This window comes from Rana temporaria, chromosome 13 (genome assembly GCF_905171775.1).
Source record: "Rana temporaria chromosome 13, aRanTem1.1, whole genome shotgun sequence".
Classification (NCBI taxonomy): domain Eukaryota; kingdom Metazoa; phylum Chordata; class Amphibia; order Anura; family Ranidae; genus Rana; species Rana temporaria.
The window spans coordinates 117,336,944-117,358,766 of record NC_053501.1 but is presented as its reverse complement, the minus strand read 5'-3'; the positions used below and the strand labels follow the sequence as shown (position 1 = coordinate 117,358,766).

The following is a 21,823-nucleotide window of genomic DNA, read 5'->3' as shown; positions in this document are numbered from 1 at the left end:
AACTACTGGGAATAAATCTCAATATTGTGGGAGGGGCAGAGACACAAACTACTGGGGGGGAAATCTCACCATTGTGGGAGGAGCAGAGACACAAACTACTGGGGGGGGAAATCTCAATATTGTGGGAGGGGCAGAGACACAAACTACTGCAGGAAATCTCACCATTGTGGGAGGGGCAGAGACACAAACTACTGGGGGGGGGGGGGGGCAAATCTCACCATTGTGGGAGGGGCAGACACAAACTACTGGGGGGGAAATCTCACCATTGTGGGAGGGGCAGAGACACAAACTACTGGGCGGAAATCTCCCCATTGTGGGAGGGGCAGAGACACAAACTACTAGGAGAAATCTCGCTATTGTGGGAGGGGCAGAGACACAAGTGCAGGAAATCTCTGCATTGTGGGAGGGGCAGAGACACAAACTACTGGGGGGGGGGAAATCTCACCATTGTGGGAGGGGCAGAGACACAAACTACTGGGCGGAAATCTCACTATTGTGGGAGGGGCAGAGACACAAACTACTGGGCGGAAATCTCACTATTGTGGGAGGGGCAGAGACACAAACTACTGGGCGGAAATCTCCCCATTGTGGGAGGGGCAGAGACACAAACTACTAGGAGAAATCTCGCTATTGTGGGAGGGGCAGAGACACAAGTGCAGGAAATCTCTGCATTGTGGGAGGGGCAGAGACACAAACTACTGGGGGGGGGGAAATCTCCCCATTGTGGGAGGGGCAGAGACACAAACTACTGCAGGAAATCTCCCCATTGTGGGAGGGGCAGAGACACAAACTGCTAAACTGAAATCTCAGCTTTGGGTGGAGTTGTCTGTGGACAGAAGTGGTTCACATACATTGTTCAGTGTCTGATACATATTATTGTTCCGCAGCCTCACATTTATATACATTATATATACACACTGTAGTAGTACACTTTGGTAATCTGCCTCCCGTTACCGCCATCGAAGGAAGCGCAGCCAGCTGCAACCACCCACGTTGTCATGGAGATACAGTAAGTGCTAGGTTAAGACATCATCTCATTTTCAGATAGAAGATCAGTAGTTAATGACTTCAGAGTACTTATGACTTAAAGGCGCAGTCCACCCAAAATGGACACGTCAGTTGCGAGCGGAGTTTGGCGTGCGCAGCGCCCCGTTTTTCAGCAACCCCTCGATGAGTTCTTCCTGCTCATGGTCCTATTGCCTGTCGTGCAACATAAAAAAAAAATCAAATCCCCCAGAGCTGGGACCTCAGGGGCGGGAAGACCTTAACTTGCATCTCCTGGGGGCGGAGACCTTAACTTGTGTCCCCAGGGGGGCGGAGACTTTAAACTGTATACGGGAAGCCAATGGGTCCTTCTGCTGGCCAGCATCCACCCGCAACTGACGCGCCAACCCTGGACAGCAGTCATTTTGGGTTTCACAAGATCCAGGCTGTCCATTGGCTAGGAGCATGTAACATAGGGAGGGAGGGAGGAGGGAAGGAACTTAGTGCCTGTGTGATGTCACAAGCTTCTAGCGAATAGGCAGGCAGCTTTTTAGAAGGAGACCTGCACAGAGAAATATGGCGGCTTTCTATTGAGTTCAGTGGCACAGCGTGGGGTTGACAGTACCTGTGGCAAGCTAGGTATTGCACCCCCCAACCCTCCTAAGTGAGCACCCCTCCCCCACTCCATGCCCCACCTCCTTATTGTGCACCTTCACTCCCTTCATCCCCTAATTGTGCCTCCCAAATCCATACACCCCCCTTCCCCTTCATTGTGCACCCTCAGCCCCTCCTCCATCTTATTGTGCACCCCAATTCCCTTCATCCCCTCATTGTGCCCCCCAAATCTACACCCCCCATTGTGCACCCTCAGCCCCTCCACCCCCTTATTGTGCACCCCAATTCCCTTCATCCCCTAATTGTGCCTCCCAAATCCACACACCCCCTTCCCCTTCATTGTGCACCCTCAGCTTCTTCACCAAATTATTGGGCACCCTTCAGCCCCTCCTCCATCTTATTGTGCACCCCAATTCCCTTCATCCCCTCATTTGTCCCCCCAATCCACACAACAACCCCCCCCATTGTGCACCCTCAGCCCATCCACCCCCTTATTGTGCACCCCTATTCCCTTCATCCCCTCATTTGTCCCCCCAATCCACACAACCCCCCCCCCCCCATTGTGCACCCTCAGCCCCTCCACCCCAATTCCCTTCATCCTCTCATTGTGCCCCCCAAATCTACACAACCCCTCATTGTGCACCCCCAATCCCTCCACCCCTCCTTATTCTGCCCCCAACGGCATACACCCCTTTCCCTCTTCATTGTGCTCCCTAAGCTCCTTCACCCCCTAATTATGTACCCCAATTCTCTTCATCCCCCTTATTGTGCCCCCCAAATCCACACAACCCCCCCCCATTGTGCACCCTCAGCCCCTCGACCCCCTTATTGTGCACCCCAATTCCCTTCATCCTCTCATTGTGCCCCCCAAATCTACACAACCCCTCATTGTGCACCCCAATCCCTCCACCCCTCCTTATTCTGCCCCCAACGGCATACACCCCTTTCCCTCTTCATTGTGCTCCCCAAGCTCCTTCACCCCCTAATTATGCACCCCAATTCTCTTCAGCCCCCTCATTGTGCCCCCCCAATCCACACCCCCAGTCCCTACAACCCCTTAATCTCCTTATTCTGCCCCCAACGCATACACCCCTTTGCCCCTTAATGGAATGCAGGGGCTGAGGGTGCACAATTAAAAGGCAAAGGGGTGTATGCGTTGGGGGCAGAATAAGGAGATTAAGGGGGGTGTAGGGACTGGGGGTGCACAATGGGTGGTTGTGTGGATTTGGGGGGCACAATGAGGGGATGAAAAGAATTGGGGCGCATAATTAGGGGGTGAAGGGGCTTAGGGTGTACAATGAAGAGGGAAAGGGGTGTATGCGGGTTGGGGACAGAATAAGGAGGGGTTGAGGGACTGGGGTGCACCATGAGGGGGATGAATGGAATTGGGGTGCACAATAAGGGAATGGAGGGGCTGAGGGTGCACAATTATTGTGCACCCCAATTCCCTTCACCCCCCCCCCCAAATCCACACAACCCCTCATTGTGCACCCCCAGTCCCTCCACTCCTCCTTATTCTGCCCCCAACCGCATACACCCCTTTCCCTCTTCATTGTGCACCCTCAGCCCCTAATTGTGCACCCCAATTCTCTTCATCTCCTCATTGTGCCCCCCAAATCCACACAACCCCCCATTGTGTACCCCCAGTCCCTCCCCCCCTTATTGTGCACCCCAATTCCCTTCATCGTGCCCTCTAAATCCACACAACCCCCCCAATGAGCACCCCCAGTCCCTCCACCACCTTACTGTGCACCCTCACTCCCTTCATCCCCTCCAAATCCATACACCCCCCCTTTCGTTATCCATATAGCCCCCTCTCACCCCCCCCCCCCCAAGCTCACTGGCAGCTGGAGGAGTTCCAGTGCATGGTATGTCAGGGAGGCGGAAGGAGTAAGAGAGATCAGAACCATCCACAACTGCACCGAGGAGCGCACGGCCGCACCCTCAGCGGGATCGCACCGATCGCTCTCCTCAACTCCGCCTACTCTGACCTCACTCCACCCAGCAAAACACACCCTAAAAAGGGAGAGCGCCGCTGACAGGACCCGAATGGAAGCGCGCACAGACCAAATCTGCTTCTTCCTACACCAAGTCCTTAAGAATTTTGCCCCTCCACATGTGCCCCCCACGCTATGCCACTGTTCGTACTGAAGCCAAAAAAGGACATCCTTATGGCCATGGAGACCATCAATGGTCTGGCCTTGTATTTATTCTCTGGGCAGATGTCCCTTAGAACTGTAACAAAAATGGCGGCCGTCATGACCAGCAGGTCACATGACCTCTTTCAACCAGACATCAATAAAACATGAAATAACTTAAAAATACAACAAAATATACATTAAAAAAGCATAAAACTCAGGACCTCTCTGTGCAACGGAATATACACATAGTGGCCAGATAAATGGAAACTGAAGAGGACCTGTCACCTTACCCGAGGCAGGTGTCAGAATGCACAGGACTGAAAAACCATTGCCTGGGCCAGAAAATCCCAGATGCAGGTCCAGGGGGGTGCTTACTGAGTGATGATTTCTATGTCTGGCCATAGAGCGATGATTAGGGAGGTTTCTACGTTTCTGGCCATAGAGCGATGATTGGGGGTTCCTACGTTTCTGGCCATAGAGCGATGATCGGGGGTTCCTATGTTTCTGGCCATAGAGCGATGATCGGGGGTTCCTATGTTTCTGGCCATAGAGCGATGATCGGGGGTTCCTATGTTTCTGGCCATAGAGCGATGATCGGGGGTTCCTATGTTTCTGGCCATAGAGCGATGATCGGGGGTTCCTATGTTTCTGGCCATAGAGTGATGATCGGGGGTTTCTACGTTTCTGGCCATAGAGCGATGATTGGGGGTTCCTACGTTTCTGGCCATAGAGCGATGATCGGGGGTTCCTATGTGTCTGGCCATAGAGCGATGATCGGGGTTCCTACGTTTCTGGCCATAGAGCGATGATCGGGGGTTCCTATGTGTCTGGCCATAGAGCGATGATCGGGGGTTCCTATGTTTCTGACCATAGAGCGATGATCGGGGGTTCCTATGTGTCTGGCCATAGAGCGATGATCGGGGGTTCCTATGTGTCTGGCCATAGAGCGATGATCGGGGGTTCCTACGTTTCTGGCCATAGAGCGATGATCGGGGGTTCCTATGTTTCTGGCCATAGAGCGATGATCGGGGGTTCCTATGTTTCTGGCCATAGAGCGATGATCGGGGGTTTCTATGTTTCTGGCCATAGAACGATGATCGGGGGTTCCTATGTTTCTGGCCATTGAGCGATGATTAGGGAGGTTTCTCTTTTGTTGGCCACTGTGTGATGCTCAGGGGTGGGGTTCCAATTGGCTGGCCATTGTGCAAAGCACAGGGGTGGGGTTTCTATGTTTCTGGCCTTTGTGTGATGCTCAGGGGTGGGGTTTCTATGTTTCTGGCCACTGTATGATGCACAGGGGTGGGGTTTCTATCCTTTGTGCGATGTGCAGGGGTGGGGTTTCCAATTGGCTGGCCATTGTGCAATGCACAGGGGTGGGGTTTCTAGTCATTGTGTGATGCTCAGGGGGTGGGATTTCTTTGTTTCTGGCCTTTGTGTGATGCACAGGGGTGGGGTTTCTATCCTTTGTGTGATGCTCAGGGGTGGGGTTTCTATCCTTTGTGTGATGCACAAAGGTAGGGTTTCCAATTGGCTGGCCATTGTGCAATGCTCAGGGGTGGGGTATTCCATGTTTCTGGCCATAGTGTGATGCTCAGGGGTAGGGTTTACAATTGGCTGGCCATTGTACAATGCTCAGGGGTGGGGTTCCTATGTTTCTGGCCTTTGTGTGATGCTCAGGGGTGGGGTCTCTTATTTGCTGGCCATTGTGCAATTCTCAGGGGTGTTTTTTTCTTCTTCTAGGTCTCGAGCCATTGAGCGATGCTCAGGGGTGGGGTTTCTATGTTTCTGGCCATTGTATGATGCGCAGGGGTGGGGTATTCCATGTTTCTGGCCATAGTGTGATGCTCAGGGATGGGGTTTACAATTGGCTGGCCATTGTGCAATGCTCAGGGATGGGGTTTCTTTGTTTCCGGCCATTGTGTGATGCTCAGGGGTTGGGTATTCCAGGTTTCTGGCCATTGTGCAATGCTCAGGGGTGGGGGTTTCCAATGGGCTGGCCATTGTGCAATGCTCAGGGGTGGGGGTTTCCAATGGGCTGGCCATTGTGCAATGCTCAGGGGTGGGGTATTCCAGGTTTCTGGTCATAGTGTGATGCTCAGGGGTGGGGTTTCCAATGGGCTGGCCATTGTGCAATGCTCAGGGGTGGAGTTTCAAGGTTTCTGGCCTTTGTGTAATGCTCAGGGGTGGGGCTTCAAATTTGCTGGCCATTGTGCAATGCTCAGGGGTGTTTTTTTTTTTTTAGGTTTCTAGCCATTGAGCAATGCTCAGGGGCGGGGCTTCTATTTTTCTGGCCACAGAGTGTATATAATTATTGCCACCGACACGGACCGTTACCATCCCGGCCGCAGGCTGTAAATTGGTCACGCCAACCTAAAGCTCCGCCCTAATACCAAATTATGCTTTTGGTAAACTCGTAATTAGCTCCACCCAATATCTTTGGGTGGAGCATTAGAATTTTTTATTTTTGTCATAATACTTCACTTAAATCGTAATGGATTGCTGTTGGCCCCGCCTCCTTTCATGTGCGCGATCGCATCCAGGAGGGCGCAGCAGCAGCCCGACATAAACATGATTATGAAAACCACAGGAAATAAAAGTTTAAAGGGTCACTCCACCCAGAAACGGATATTCCCCCTCTAAGCGGAAGGCAGCAGGTTCTTCTACAGCAGCAACTGCAGCAGAGGATGTGAGACTCCGCCCCCGCCTTGTGGGGGGATGGGGGGATTCAGAATCATAATGCCTGCAGGACGATTCAGCTTTGCCGGCGTATCAGTTTAGGGTGGACTGGCCCTTTAACACGAGGCGCCCAAACTGACAAATCGCGGTTCGGCTTCAGCAGTTTTTTCGGTAGCAAGTATTCCATAGTGTGACGTCGCACAGTGCAAAGACCACAGGGGGCCACAGGGGGAGGGGGGCCAGCAGCGAGCCGGACCCCCCCCCCCTTCAATATACTGACCAATCGGATGGCTGCCCAGAGGACAGCGGGCGGAGCCAACACTCCGGCCCTTAGAGAAGAGGTAAGAAGAGAGAGAAGCTCGAAGGAGGAGGCGGCCGGAGATCTCAGGATAGGTCAGGCTCCGCCTACAAGGACCTCTATACGTCATAGTCCGGGAGGTAGCTGTACGCCGGACCCCCCGAGGATGGGGGGGTGACCAACGGGCAAAACCAGCAGATGATGAAACCTACAGGGAGAGATAGAATAAGATCGAGTTTAATCCGGTTTTATTTTGGTTCCTCCCCCACTTACCTTATTTTAGCCCCAGTGATGTCATCACCGAGTCTACACAGAGCATCCAGAAAGTATTCACAGAGATTCACTTTTCCCACATTTTGTTATGTTACGGCCGCATTCCAAAATTAATTAAATTATTTTCCTCAGGCTCCTCCCATGTACACAAGTATCACAGGCTCCTCCCATGTACACAAGTATCACAGGCTCCTCCCATGTACACAAGTATCACAGGCTCCTCCCATGTACACAAGTATCACAGGCTCCTCCCATGTACACAAGTATCACAGGCTCCTCCCATGTACACAAGTATCACAGGCTCCTCCCATGTACACAAGTATCACAGGCTCCTCCCATGTACACAAGTATCACAGGCTCCTCCCATGTACACAAGTATCACAGGCTCCTCCCGCGTACACAAGTATCACAGGCTCCTCCCGCGTACACAAGTATCACAGGCTCCTCCCATGTACACAAGTATCACAGGCTCCTCCCATGTACACAAGTATCACAGGCTCCTCCCACGTACACAAGTATCACAGGCTCCTCCCGCGTACACAAGTATCACAGGCTCCTCCCGCGTACACAAGTATCACAGGCTCCTCCCATGTACACAAGTATCACAGGCTCCTCCCATGTACACAAGTATCACAGGCTCCTCCCATGTACACAAGTATCACAGGCTCCTCCCATGTACACAAGTATCACAGGCTCCTCCCATGTACACAAGTATCACAGGCTCCTCCCATGTACACAAGTATCACAGGCTCCTCCCATGTACACAAGTATCACAGGCTCCTCCCGCGTACACAAGTATCACAGGCTCCTCCTGCGTACACAAGTATCACAGGCTCCTCCTGCGTACACAAGTATCACAGGCTCCTCCCATGTACAACAAGTATCACAGGCTCCTCCCATGTACATAAGTATCACAGGCTCCTCCCATGTACATAAGTATCACAGGCTCCTCCCATGTACATAAGTATCACAGGCTCCTCCCATGTACACAAGTATCACAGGCTCCTCCCATGTACACAAGTATCACAGGCTCCTCCCATGTACACAAGTATCACAGGCTCCTCCCATGTACACAAGTATCACAGGCTCCTCCCATGTACACAAGTATCACAGGCTCCTCCCACGTACACAAGTATCACAGGCTCCTCCCACGTACACAAGTATCACAGGCTCCTCCCGCGTACACAAGTATCACAGGCTCCTCCCGCGTACACAAGTATCACAGGCTCCTCCCATGTACATAAGTATCACAGGCTCCTCCCATGTACACAAGTATCACAGGCTCCTCCCATGTACACAAGTATCACAGGCTCCTCCCATGTACACAAGTATCACAGGCTCCTCCCATGTACACAAGTATCACAGGCTCCTCCCGCGTACACAAGTATCACAGGCTCCTCCCGCGTACACAAGTATCACAGGCTCCTCCTGCGTACACAAGTATCACAGGCTCCTCCCATGTACAACAAGTATCACAGGCTCCTCCCATGTACATAAGTATCACAGGCTCCTCCCATGTACATAAGTATCACAGGCTCCTCCCATGTACATAAGTATCACAGGCTCCTCCCATGTACACAAGTATCACAGGCTCCTCCCATGTACACAAGTATCACAGGCTCCTCCCATGTACACAAGTATCACAGGCTCCTCCCATGTACACAAGTATCACAGGCTCCTCCCATGTACACAAGTATCACAGGCTCCTCCCATGTACACAAGTATCACAGGCTCCTCCCACGTACACAAGTATCACAGGCTCCTCCCACATACACAAGTATCACAGGCTCCTCCCACATACACAAGTATCACAGGCTCCTCCCGCGTACACAAGTATCACAGGCTCCTCCCATGTACATAAGTATCACAGGCTCCTCCCATGTACACAAGTATCACAGGCTCCTCCCATGTACACAAGTATCACAGGCTCCTCCCATGTACACAAGTATCACAGGCTCCTCCCACGTACACAAGTATCACAGGCTCCTCCCACGTACACAAGTATCACAGGCTCCTCCCACGTACACAAGTATCACAGGCTCCTCCCGCGTACACAAGTATCACAGGCTCCTCCCGCGTACACAAGTATCACAGGCTCCTCCCCATTGAGGAAAATAATGAATTTAATCCAGTTTGGAATAAGTCGGTAAAAAGTGGAAAAAGTGAAGCTCTGTGAATACTTTCCGGATGCACTGGAAGTGCTTCTCTATGCAATGCGGGCAGATTGTGGCTGGTGGGAGGGGCCAGCAGGGTGCAGCGCTCCCCTCAACAGCCCTGATGCAAGCAGTGGGAGGAGCTATGCAAACATAAAAAAAATAATCGGTCCTCACCTCTGCCGAAGACTTCCCGCAGGAGCGCCATCTTCGGCTTGCGGCTGTGCGTCACCTCCTTGCGCGCCTCCTTAAGCAGTTTGTTGCGCAGCTGCTCGATGGGGGTCTCGTCCGTGATGATGGAAACGATCTGCGGGGGCGGAGAGGTAAAACCTGAGAACAAAACCCGCAGGACTTCCTGTCTGGACATCACTCCTCCCACTGTCTAGACATCACTCCTCCCACTGTCTAGACATCACTCCTCCCACTGTCTAGACATCACTCCTCCCACTGTCTAGACATCACTCCTCCCACTGTCTAGACATCACTCCTCCCACTGTCTAGACATCACTCCTCCCACTGTCTAGACATCACTCCTCCCACTGTCTGGACATCACTCCTCCCACTGTCTGGACATCACTCCTCCCACCGTCTGGACACCACTCCTCCCACCGTCTGGACACCACTCCTCCCACCGTCTGGACATCACTCCTCCCACCGTCTGGACATCACTCCTCCCACCGTCTAGACACAACTCCTCCCACCGTCTAGACACAACTCCTCCCACCGTCTAGACACAACTCCTCCCACCGTCTAGACACAACTCCTCCCACCGTCTAGACACAACTCCTCCCACCGTCTAGACATCACTCCTCCCACCGTCTAGACATCACTCCTCCCACCCTCTAGACACAACTCCTCCCACCGTCTAGACACCACTCCTCCCACCGTCTAGACACAACTCCTCCCACCGTCTAGACACAACTCCTCCCACCGTCTAGACATCACTCCTCCCACTGTCTAGACACAACTCCTCCCACCGTCTAGACACCACTCCTCCCACCCTCTAGACATCACTCCTCCCACCCTCTAGACATCACTCCTCCCACCCTCTAGACACAACTCCTCCCACCGTCTAGACACCACTCCTCCCACCGTCTAGACACAACTCCTCCCACCGTCTAGACACAACTCCTCCCACCGTCTAGACATCACTCCTCCCACTGTCTAGACACAACTCCTCCCACCGTCTAGACATCACTCCTCCCACCGTCTAGACATCACTCCTCCCACCATCTAGACATCACTCCTCCCACTGTCTAGACACAACTCCTCCCACCGTCTAGACACCACTCCTCCCACTGTCTAGACACAACTCCTCCCACGGCACAGGAAGTGATTGGAAATCTCTCCAACGCAGCCACAGAACACGTCACATGTGGGAAACGCTCTGAAAACGTTCTTACTGCTGCCTGCACCTTCCTGTGCCGTGACAACCGCTCTACAATTTCCACGGGGGCAGGAAGTGATGAAAAATCTGCCCAATGGGGGGGTCATCATACATAAAATCCAGACAAATTTTAAATCTTCCCCACGCTATCCAAAACCTGACAGGTCCTCTTTATCTGCCCCCCCCCCCCCTCCCTGCCTGCCTACCGGCGTGTGTAATTCCTGCATGCCAGCGGGCAGGCAGCCAAGCGTTACTAAAGACCCCACCTGCCCTGCTTCTAGTCCCGCCCCATTTCAGCGATCTCTCGCAGACCAAGGATCAAATCGATAAGCTCTTACCTGATCGTAGAAAATAACGGTGACGAAGAGTCCGAAGAGGACGGACTCCACCAATAGGAGGATACAGTGAGCTCTGCGGGGGAGGGACAAGATGGCCGACAATTAGGTCAGTTGTAAAAGATTATCGATACAAAGTAACAAAATCACTCTGAGAAACGAATTCCACACAAAACCAACGAACATTATCCACCTCAATACCGCTGGATACGGCCCATTCCCACTCTGCCACCCTCCCACCGCTGCTACCGGACCCCCCCTCCCCCGCTACTTCCACTTTTACTGCCCCCCCCAACGCTGTTGCTGCTGCCACCTTTATAGAGCCGACCCCCCTTCCCAACGCTGCCACCTTTATAGGGCCCGCCCCCCTTCCCAACGCTGCCACCTTTATAGGGCCCACCCCCCTTCCCAACGCTGCCACCTTTATAGGGCCCACCCCCCTTCCCAACGCTGCCACCTTTATAGGGCCCACCCCCTTCCCAACGCTGCCACCTTTATAGGGCCCACCCCCTTTCCCAACGCTGCCACCTTTATAGAGCCGACCCCCCTTCCCAACGCTGCCACCTTTATAGGGCCCACCCCCCTTCCCAACGCTGCCACCTTTATAGGGCCCACCCCCCTTCCCAACGCTGCCACCTTTATAGGGCCCACCCCCCTTCCCAACGCTGCCACCTTTATAGGGCCCACCCCCTTTCCCAACGCTGCCACCTTTATAGGGCCCACCCCCCTTCCCAACGCTGCCACCTTTATAGGGCCCACCCCCCTTCCCAACGCTGCCACCTTTATAGGGCCCACCCCCTTCCCAACGCTGCCACCTTTATAGGGCCCACCCCCTTCCCAACGCTGCCACCTTTATAGGGCCCACCCCCTTTCCCAACGCTGCCACCTTTATAGAGCCGACCCCCCTTCCCAACGCTGCCACCTTTATAGGGCCCACCCCCCTTCCCAACGCTGCCACCTTTATAGGGCCCACCCCCCTTCCCAACGCTGCCACCTTTATAGGGCCCACCCCCCTTCCCAACGCTGCCACCTTTATAGGGCCCACCCCCTTTCCCAACGCTGCCACCTTTATAGGGCCCACCCCCCTTCCCAACGCTGCCACCTTTATAGGGCCCACCCCCCTTCCCAACGCTGCCACCTTTATAGGGCCCACCCCCTTCCCAACGCTGCCACCTTTATAGGGCCGACCCCCTTCCCAACGCTGCCACCTTTATAGGGCCGACCACACCCCCCCACCTTTATAGGGCCCACCCCCTTCCCAACGCTGCCACCTTTATAGGGCCCACCCCCCTTCCCAACGCTGCCACCTTTATAGGGCCCACCCCCTTCCCAACGCTGCCACCTTTATAGGGCCCACCCCCCTTCCCAACGCTGCCACCTTTATAGGGCCCGCCCCCCTTCCCAACACTGCCACCTTTATAGGGCCCACCCCCCTTCCCAACGCTGCCACCTTTATAGAGCCGACCCCCTTTCCCAACACTGCCACCTTTATAGGGCCCACCCCCCTTCCCAACGCTGCCACCTTTATAGGGCCCACCCCCCTTCCCAACGCTGCCACCTTTATAGAGCCGACCCCCCTTCCCAACGCTGCCACCTTTATAGGGCCCACCCCCTTTCCCAACGCTGCCACCTTTATAGGGCCCACCCCCCTTCCCAACGCTGCCACCTTTATAGGGCCCACCCCCTTTCCCAACGCTGCCACCTTTATAGGGCCCACCCCCCTTCCCAACGCTGCCACCTTTATAGGGCCCGCCCCCCTTCCCAACGCTGCCACCTTTATAGGGCCCGCCCCCCTTCCCAACGCTGCCACCTTTATAGGGCCCGCCCCCCTTCCCAACGCTGCCACCTTTATAGGGCCCACCCCCCCTTCCAACGCTGCCACCTTTATAGGGCCCGCCCCCCTTCCCAACGCTGCCACCTTTATAGAGCCAACCCCCCTTCCCAACGCTGCCACCTTTATAGGGCCCACCCCCTTTCCCAACGCTGCCACCTTTATAGGGCCCACCCCCTTCCCAACGCTGCCACCTTTATAGGGCCCGCCCCCCTTCCCAACGCTGCCACCTTTATAGAGCCCACCCCCCTTCCCAACGCTGCCACCTTTATAGGGCCCGCCCCCCTTCCCAACGCTGCCACCTTTATAGGGCCCGCCCCCCTTCCCAACGCTGCCACCTTTATAGGGCCCGCCCCCCTTCCCAACGCTGCCACCTTTATAGAGCCAACCCCCCTTCCCAACGCTGCCACCTTTATAGGGCCCGCCCCCCTTCCCAACGCTGCCACCTTTATAGGGCCCACCCCCCTTCCCAACGCTGCCACCTTTATAGAGCCAACCCCCCTTCCCAACGCTGCCACCTTTATAGGGCCCGCCCCCCTTCCCAACGCTGCCACCTTTATAGGGCCCGCCCCCCTTCCCAACGCTGCCACCTTTATAGGGCCCGCCCCCCTTCCCAACGCTGCCACCTTTATAGGGCCCGCCCCCCTTCCCAACGCTGCCACCTTTATAGAGCCAACCCCCCTTCCCAACGCTGCCACCTTTATAGGGCCTGCCCCCCTTCCCAACGCTGCCACCTTTATAGGGCCCGCCCCCCTTCCCAACGCTGCCACCTTTATAGAGCCGACCCCCCTTCCCAACGCTGCCACCTTTATAGGGCCCACCCCCCTTCCCAACGCTGCCACCTTTATAGGGCCCACCCCCCTTCCCAACGCTGCCACCTTTATAGGGCCCACCCCCTTTCCCAACGCTGCCACCTTTATAGGGCCCACCCCCCTTCCCAACACTGCCACCTTTATAGGGCCCACCCCCCTTCCCAACGCTGCCACCTTTATAGGGCCCACCCCCCTTCCCAACACTGCCACCTTTATAGGGCCCGCCCCCCCTTCCCAACGCTGCCACCTTTATAGGGCCCGCCCCCCCTTCCCAACGCTGCCACCTTTATAGGGCCTGCCCCCCTTCCCAACGCTGCCACCTTTATAGGGCCTGCCCCCCTTCCCAACGCTGCCACCTTTATAGGGCCCACCCCCCTTCCCAACGCTGCCACCTTTATAGAGCCCACCCCCCTTCCCAACGCTGCCACCTTTATAGAGCCCGCCCCCCTTCCCAACGCTGCCACCTTTATAGGGCCGACCCCACCCCCCCAAATTTGTAGGGCCCACCCCACTCCTGAATGAGGCAGCACTGATGGGCACCAATGAGGGAGCACTGACGGACACTAATGAGCAATAATGAGGCAGCACTGATGGGCACCAATGAGGCAGCACTGATGGGCACCAATGAGGCAGCACTGATGGGCACCAATGAGGGAGCACTGATGGGCACCAATGAGGGAGCACTGATGGGCACCAATGAGGGAGCACTGATGGGCACCAATGAGGGAGCACTGATGGGCACCAATGAGGGAGCACTGATGGGCACCAATGAGGGAGCACTGATGGGCACCAATGAGGGAGCACTGATGGGCACCAATGAGGGAGCACTGATGGGCACCAATGAGGGAGCACTGATGGGCACCAATGAGGGAGCACTCATGGGCACCAATGAGCAATAATAAGGGAGCACTGATGAGCAATAATGAGGGAGCACTGATGGGCACTAATGAGCAATAATGAGGGAGCACTGATGGGCACTAATGAGGCAGCACTGATGGGCACTAATGAGGGAGCACTGATGGGCACTAATGAGGGAGCACTGATGGGCACTAATGAGGGAGCACTGATGGGCACTAATGAGGGAGCACTGATGGGCACTGATAATCAGTGTAAACTTCCCCTGTAACTGGAGAGCCTTTTATTGACACGGACAGCGCTGAGGAAAAGAAATACTGATAACCGCCATTTGTTTACATGGGATGAGCTGTGATTGGACACGGCTGATCACATGGTTAAGAACCTTCATCATCGTCTCTTTACCCCGATCAGCGATGCACTATGTCCGAAGAACACAGCTCACCACCGATCACCTCGCTGAGCGCCCCAGGGGGGGGGGGGGGGGACGCGCACGTGTGGCGCGATATTAAGGACGTCATAGTCGTCCAACCGCCATTCTGCTAGAGAGCGGGCGGGAAGGGGTTAAACACCACCACCGGGGGCAGTACAGAAGCTCGGACTCCACAATGGCCGCCGATGGCCGACTTACATCTGCACGTGGCTGCGTACTTGTCCCGCCTTCACCGCGTCCTCCGCGTCGCCGCCCCTCAGTGCCGGCAGAAGCCACGTTCCCAAGACGAGACCCATGGAGTACAAGCTGGCCAGAGCTGCAAGAGATAGAAAAAGACGAAGCCGTAAGGGGCGGAGCACAGACACCTTTTACTTCAGTTCTGGGCGGAGCCTGGACGGGTCAGAACCTCCAATTATTCTGCCCACAAACCTGCAAAGAGGGCGGGGCTTTAACGCTCAGGTGACGCACACATGTGTTCGTTGCGCTGAGTGCGCGTCCCTAGGGCGGTGACCAACCCGCCATAGTCTCCTGGGGGACGGGCAACCAATCACAGCGGTCACGTGATCAAGGAAGTCCGTCCTAACTACGAGGGGGTTTGTCCTCACTTTGGGGAGATCTCCTTCAACTTCCTGCTGTGTCTCCAGGACAGGAAGTGATAGAAATCTCCTAAACTGTGACACCTGCCCCAGTGGCAACTACGAGGGAGTTTCCCTACACTTTAGGGAGCTCTCCTTATACTTCCTGCTTTGTCTCCAGGACAGGAAGTGGTGGAAATCTTCTAAACTGGGATACCTGCCCCAGCGGCAAATAAGAGGGAGTTTCCCTACACTTGGGGAAGATCTCCTTCAACTTCCTGCTGTGTCTCCAGAACAGGAAGTGATGGAAATCTTCCAAACCGGGGACACATTACGAGGGGGTTTGCCCTCGCTTTGGGAAGATCTCCTTCAACTTCCTGCTGTGTCTCCAGGACAGGAAGTGATGTAAATCTTCCAAAACCGGGAAAACCTGCCCCAGTGGCCACTAAGAGGGCGTTTGCCCTAACTTTGGGAAGATCCCCTTCAACTTCCTGCTGTGTCTCCAGGACAGGAAGTGATGGAAATCTTCCAAATGGGGACACTTGTCCAAGTGGCAACTAAGAGGGAGTTTCCCTACACTTGGGGAAGATCTCCTTCAACTTCCTGCTGTGTCTCCAGGACAGGAAGTGGTGGAAATCTTCCAACCGGGGACACCTGTTCAAGTAGCAACTATAGGGGGTTTTCCTGCACTTTGGGGAAATCTCCAACTTCCTGCTTTGCCGGTCCCGGAATGGCGCACTCTACAAGCGCCGTACCGACACGGAACTCACCGGTATAGAAGAGGAACTGGATGAAGTATTTCTGGTTGAGCTCGCCGACACAATTATTGATCCTGTAGGAAATGAAGGCACAGCATTACACAAGGCGGTGATCGGGGTGGGGGCGGGGCTACGCTATGTGACATCATCGTACCAGGGACAGTGGTGGTCCATGCGGCGGATGCAGCGGTGGCAGATCCGGCAGTGGTGCGCCCGCGGGGGGCGGTACGTCTCGCAGCGATTGCACACCGTCCAGTCTTCATTGCCCTGCGGGATCAATAATATACATTTGTTTATTAAAAGGGGACGGTCTGATGAGAACGGTGCTGGAGATGGGAGGGGCCAGCTCCGCCCCCTTTTAGGATCAAGTCTCACTTATGACGGGCGGGACGAGCCGAGAAGAGGGAGACGGGCGGGACGAGCCGAGAAGGGGAAGACGGGGGAGACGAGCCGAGAAGGGGAAGACGGGGGAGACGAGCCGAGAAGAAGGAGACGGGCGGGACGAGCCGAGAAGGGGAAGACGGGGGAGACGAGCCGAGAAGGGGAAGACGGGGGAGACGAGCCGAGAAGAAGGAGACGGGCGGGACGAGCCGAGAAGAGGGAGACGGGCGGGACGAGCCGAGAAGAGGGAGACGGGCGGGAGGAGCCGAGAAGAGGGAGACGGGCGGGACGAGCCGAGAAGAGGGAGACGGGCGGGACGAGCCGAGAAGAGGGAGACGGGCGGGACGAGCCGAGAAGGGGAAGACGGGGGAGACGAGCCGAGAAGAAGGAGACGGGCGGGACGAGCCGAGCAGAGGGAGACGGGCGGGACGAGCCGAGAACTGGAGACAGGCGGGAGGAGCCGAGAACTGGAGACAGGCGGGAGGAGCCGAGAACTGGAGACAGGCGGGAGGAGACGAGAACTGGAGACAGGCGGGAGGAGACGAGAACTGGAGACAGGCGGGAGGAGACGAGAACTGGAGACAGGCGGGAGGAGACGAGAACTGGAGACAGGCGGGAGGAGACGAGAACTGGAGACGGGCGGGAGGAGACGAGAACTGGAGACAGGCGGGAGGAGACGAGAACTGGAGACAGGCGGGAGGAGACGAGAACTGGAGACAGGCGGGAGGAGACGAGAACTGGAGACGGTGGGAGGAGACGAGAACTGGAGACGGGCGGGAGGAGACGAGAACTGGAGACGGGCGGGACGAGCCGAGAAGAAGGAGACGGGCGGGACGAGCCGAGAAGAGGGAGACGGGCGGGAGGAGACGAGAACTGGAGACGGGCGGGAGGAGACGAGAACTGGAGACGGGCGGGAGGAGCCGAGAACTGGAGACGGGCGGGAAGAGCCGAGAACTGGAGACAGGCGGGAGGAGACGAGAACTGGAGACAGGCGGGAGGAGCCGAGAACTGGAGACAGGCGGGAGGAGACGAGAACTGGAGACAGGCGGGAGGAGACGAGAACTGGAGACAGGCGGGAGGAGATGAGAACTGGAGACAGGCGGGAGGAGACGAGAACTGGAGACGGGCGGGAGGAGACGAGAAGAAGGAGACGGGCGGGACGAGCCGAGAACTGGAGACAGGCGGGAGGAGACGAGAACTGGAGACAGGCGGGAGGAGACGAGAACTGGAGACGGGCGGGAGGAGACGAGAAGAAGGAGACGGGCGGGACGAGCCGAGAACTGGAGACAGGCGGGAGGAGCCGAGAACTGGAGACAGGCGGGAGGAGACGCGAACTGGAGACAGGCGGGAGGAGACGCGAACTGGAGACAGGCGGGAGGAGCCGAGAACTGGAGACAGGTGGGGGGAGCCGAGAACTGGAGACAGGCGGGAGGAGCCGACAAGAGGGAGACAGGTGGGAGGAGCCGAGAAGATTGAGACAGGTGGGAGGAGCCGAGAAAACAAAGACAGGTGGGAGGAGCCGAGAAAACGAAGACAGGTGGGAGGAGCCGAGAAGCAGAATATAGGTGGGAGGAGCCAAGAACTGTGAGGAGCCGAAGTGAGGAAGAATCTTTCTCGTTGAGACACAGACAGACAGACTAACCCTTCCCCCGCTCTAAATGTGGAAATGTCAGTGGCCCCCATCGGAGAGATTCTGCTCACTTCCCGTGTTAGGTGACCACACAGGAAGTGAGGGAAAATCTCCCCAGCAATAAAAACCTGACAGGGGTCGTCACGTTAACAGAAATAAGTGAACATCTCCTGGCGCTCACCCGGTCGTTTTTGCGTGGCGTGCCGCGCAGATCCGAGAAGTCGATGGCCATTTCCGGCAGCGGTACGACACCTGGGAGAAGACAAGATGGGGGAGGGGTTAGATCCTGGTGGGTGGGAATGTGCGTTGGAGGCGGGGCAGAGACACGGGTTACCTGGATCGGAGAAGACGGCCCGGGTGTGGCAGAGCAGCAGCATGAAGACGATGAGATTATAGAGGACGGCATGGAGCGGGCACCAGACACTGCGGGGGAGGAGAAGACAGTCACACTTCTGCCAGGGGCCCCTCTGATACCCTACTTCTCCCCGTCTAGGGCCCCAGAACCCCCCGGTCCTGAGCTCCCAGTCCTCCAACGCTGGGGCCCCCGATACCCAACTTCTCCCCTTCTAGGACTCCCTCTTTGTGGCCCATGATCCCTCAGCCCTTCACCTCTGTGGTCCCAGATCCCCCAGTCTCCCCCCTGTGGCCCCTGATCCTCCTATTCTCATTCATGTGGCTGCCAATTTCCCAGTCTTCCTCCTTGTGGCCCCTAAACCTCCAATCCTCACTCATGTGGTCCCCGATCCCCTAGTCTTCCTCTTTGTGGCCCCTGATCCTACTATCCATGTTCATGTGGCCCCCGATCACCCAGTATTCCTCTTTGTGGCCCCTGATCCTTCTATCTTCGTTCATGTGGCCCCTGATTCCCTATTCTTCCTCTTTGTGGCCCTGATCCTACTATCCTTGTTCATGTGGCTCCTGATCCCCCAATCTTCCTTTTTGTGGCCCCTGATCCTCATTTATTTGGCCCCTGATCCTCCTATCCTTATTCATGTGGCCCCTGATCCTCCAGTCTTCCTCTATATGGCCCCTGATCCTCCTATCCTCATTCATGTGGCCCCTGATTCTCTTATCCTTATTCATGTGTCCCCTGATCCTCCAGTCTTCTCTTTTTGTGGCCCCTGATCCTCCAGTCTTCCTCTATATGGCCCCTGATCCTCCCATCCTCATTCATGTGGCCCCTGATCCCCCAGTCTTCCCTTTTTGTGGCCCATGATCCTCCTATCCTCATTCATGTGGCCCCTGATCCTCCAGTCTTCCCTTTTTGTGGCCCCTGATCCTCCTATCCTCATTCATGTGGCCCCTGATCCTCCAATCCTTATTCATGTGGCCCCTGATCCCCCTATCCTCATTCATGTGGCCCCTGATCCCCCCCAGCCCTCCACCTCTGTGGCCCCCCATACCTCCCGGCGTAGTCCTCCAGCAGGATGTGTCGGAGGATGACGTACTCGGAGTAGCCGACACTCAGGTAGGTGAGGAGGAGGCAGAGCAGCCCGCACGGGTCCCGTACACACAGCGCCATCACCCGGCTCCTCCCCCTCCACCACTCTCCACCAACCACACGCCCGCTCCGAGCCGCAGCCACGCCCAGCCCGGCACTTCCGCCATCAGACGGTCACCTGACCGCCTGTCATCCTCCACTTCCGGTGTGGAGCATCTCTATGGAGACCGGGCGGTGCATTGTGGGGAATGGGGAGGGGCTCCACACCCAGTCTTTCCTGTCATGTGACCTGTACAGAGTTCATATCCTCCTATAATAAGAATAGAAGGACTCTAAGAGGTAATAAACTCGTGGTACTTCCGGGTATGGGACCATGTGACCACACTGCTGGTTGGTGATTGGCCCAGCACTGTCACATGGGGGAGGGGAGCAGGGCCCTTGACCCTTATCTGGGGGGAGCCGCCCCTTAACCCTTATCTGGGGGGAGCCGCCCCCTGACCCTTATCTGGGGGGAGCCGGCCCCTTAACTCTTATCTGAGGGGAGCCGGCCCCTTAACCCTTATCTGGGGGGAGCCGGCCATTAACCCTTATCTGGGGGGGAGCCGCCCCCTTAACCCTTATCTGGGGGGAGCCGCCCCCTTAATCCTTATCTGGGGGGGTGGAGCCGCCCCTTAACCCTTATCTGGGTGGAGCCGCCCATTAACCCTTATCTGGGGGGAGCCGGCCCCTTAACCCTTATCTGGGGGGAGCCGCCCCTTAACCCCTTATCTGAGGGGAGCCGGCCCCTTAACCCTTATCTGGGGGGGAGCCGGCCCCTTAACCCTTATCTGGGGAAAGTTGGCCCCTTAACTCTTATCTGGGGGGAGCCGCCCCCTTAACCCTTATCTGGGGGGGAGCCGGCCCCTTGACCCTTATCTGGGGGGAGCCGCCCCTTAACCCTTATCTGGGGGGGAGCCGGCCCCTTGACCCTTATCTGGGGGGAGCCGCCCCTTTACCCTTATCTGGGGGGGAGCCGGCCCCTTGACCCTTATCTGGGGGGGAGCTGGCCCCTTGACCCTTATCTGGGGGGAGCCGCCCCCTTAACCCTTATCTGGGGGGAGCTGCCCCCTTAACCCTTATCTGGGGGAGAGCCGGCCCCTTGACCCTTATCTGGGGGAGCCGCCCCTTAACTCCTATCTGGGGGGGGAGCCGACCCCTTAACTCTTTTCTAGGGGGGGGCGGCCCCCTTAACCTTATCTTGGGGGGGGGTGGCCGACCCCTTATTTTAACCCCGTACAAGAAGACCACTTTAATGGAGGCAGCCAGCAATTTGATAGATGTGATGTAGAAGGAGCGGAGGGGGGAGGGGGCTTATCCGGCACACAGCCTGTGTGATAGAGATATCTGCCCCAGCCAGGCACTTCCTGATCTGCCCGCCTGTCACCTCAACCCACAACTCTGATTGGCTTACAGCTGACAGACACGCCCCCTCCAGTGCTCCATCCTCCATACCATGTGGGTGGGAGGGCTTAGTGAGTGCCGGAGAGGATCAGAGAGGGACAGCAGGTGAGATCACATTGTGTTACATTGTATCCCCCTCTCCTCCTATCGTTACATTGTATCCCCCTCTCCTCTATCGTTACATTGTATCCCCCTCTCCTCCTATCGTTACATTGTATCCTCCTCTCCTCCTATCGTTACATTGTATCCTCCCTCTCCTCCTATCGTTACATTGTATCCTCCTCTCCTCCTATCGTTACATTGTATCCCCCTCTCCTCCTATCGTTACATTGTATCCCTCCTCTCCTCCTATCGTTACATTGTATCCCCCTCTCCTCCTATCGTTACATTGTATCCTCCTCTCCTCCTCCTATCGTTACATTGTATCCCCTCTCCTCCTATCGTTACATTGTATCCTCCTCTCCTCCTATCGTTACATTGTATCCCCCTCTCCTCCTATCGTTACATTGTATCCCCCTCTCCTCCTATCGTTACATTGTATCCCCCTCTCCTCCTCCTATTGTTACATTGTATCCCCCTCTCCTCCTCCTATTGTTACATTGTATCCCCCTCTCCTCCTATCGTTACATTGTATCCCCCTCTCCTCCTCCTATCGTTACATTGTATCCTCCTCTCCTCCTCCTATCGTTACATTGTATCCCCCTCTCCTCCTCATATCGTTACATTGTATCCCCCTCTCCTCCTATCGTTACATTGTATCCCCCTCTCCTCCTATCGTTACATTGTATCCTATCGTTACATTGTA

General features: G+C 56.0%; 2 protein-coding genes across 2 annotated transcripts in view; one reads left to right on the top strand and one right to left on the bottom strand.

Annotated features, from left to right (window-relative positions):
- Window positions 1–4,676: 4,676 nt before the first annotated feature.
- LOC120921076 (palmitoyltransferase ZDHHC3-like) lies at window positions 4,677–19,829 on the bottom strand. Its single transcript, XM_040333713.1, has 9 exons — window positions 19,541–19,829; window positions 18,472–18,560; window positions 18,319–18,389; window positions 16,281–16,393; window positions 16,139–16,200; window positions 14,992–15,109; window positions 10,866–10,938; window positions 9,318–9,447; window positions 4,677–6,922 (listed from the first exon to the last, which is right to left on the bottom strand). The coding sequence occupies exons 1-9, from the start codon at window positions 19,657–19,659 to the stop codon at window positions 6,834–6,836; spliced, it is 864 nt and encodes a 287-aa protein (XP_040189647.1). The 5' UTR covers window positions 19,660–19,829; the 3' UTR covers window positions 4,677–6,833.
- The window catches only part of PPOX (protoporphyrinogen oxidase), a gene marked incomplete in the record, with an annotated part of 14,467 nt that continues 12,466 nt past the window's right edge, over window positions 19,823–21,823 (top strand). The window contains 1 exon segment of the mRNA XM_040333712.1: window positions 19,823–19,917.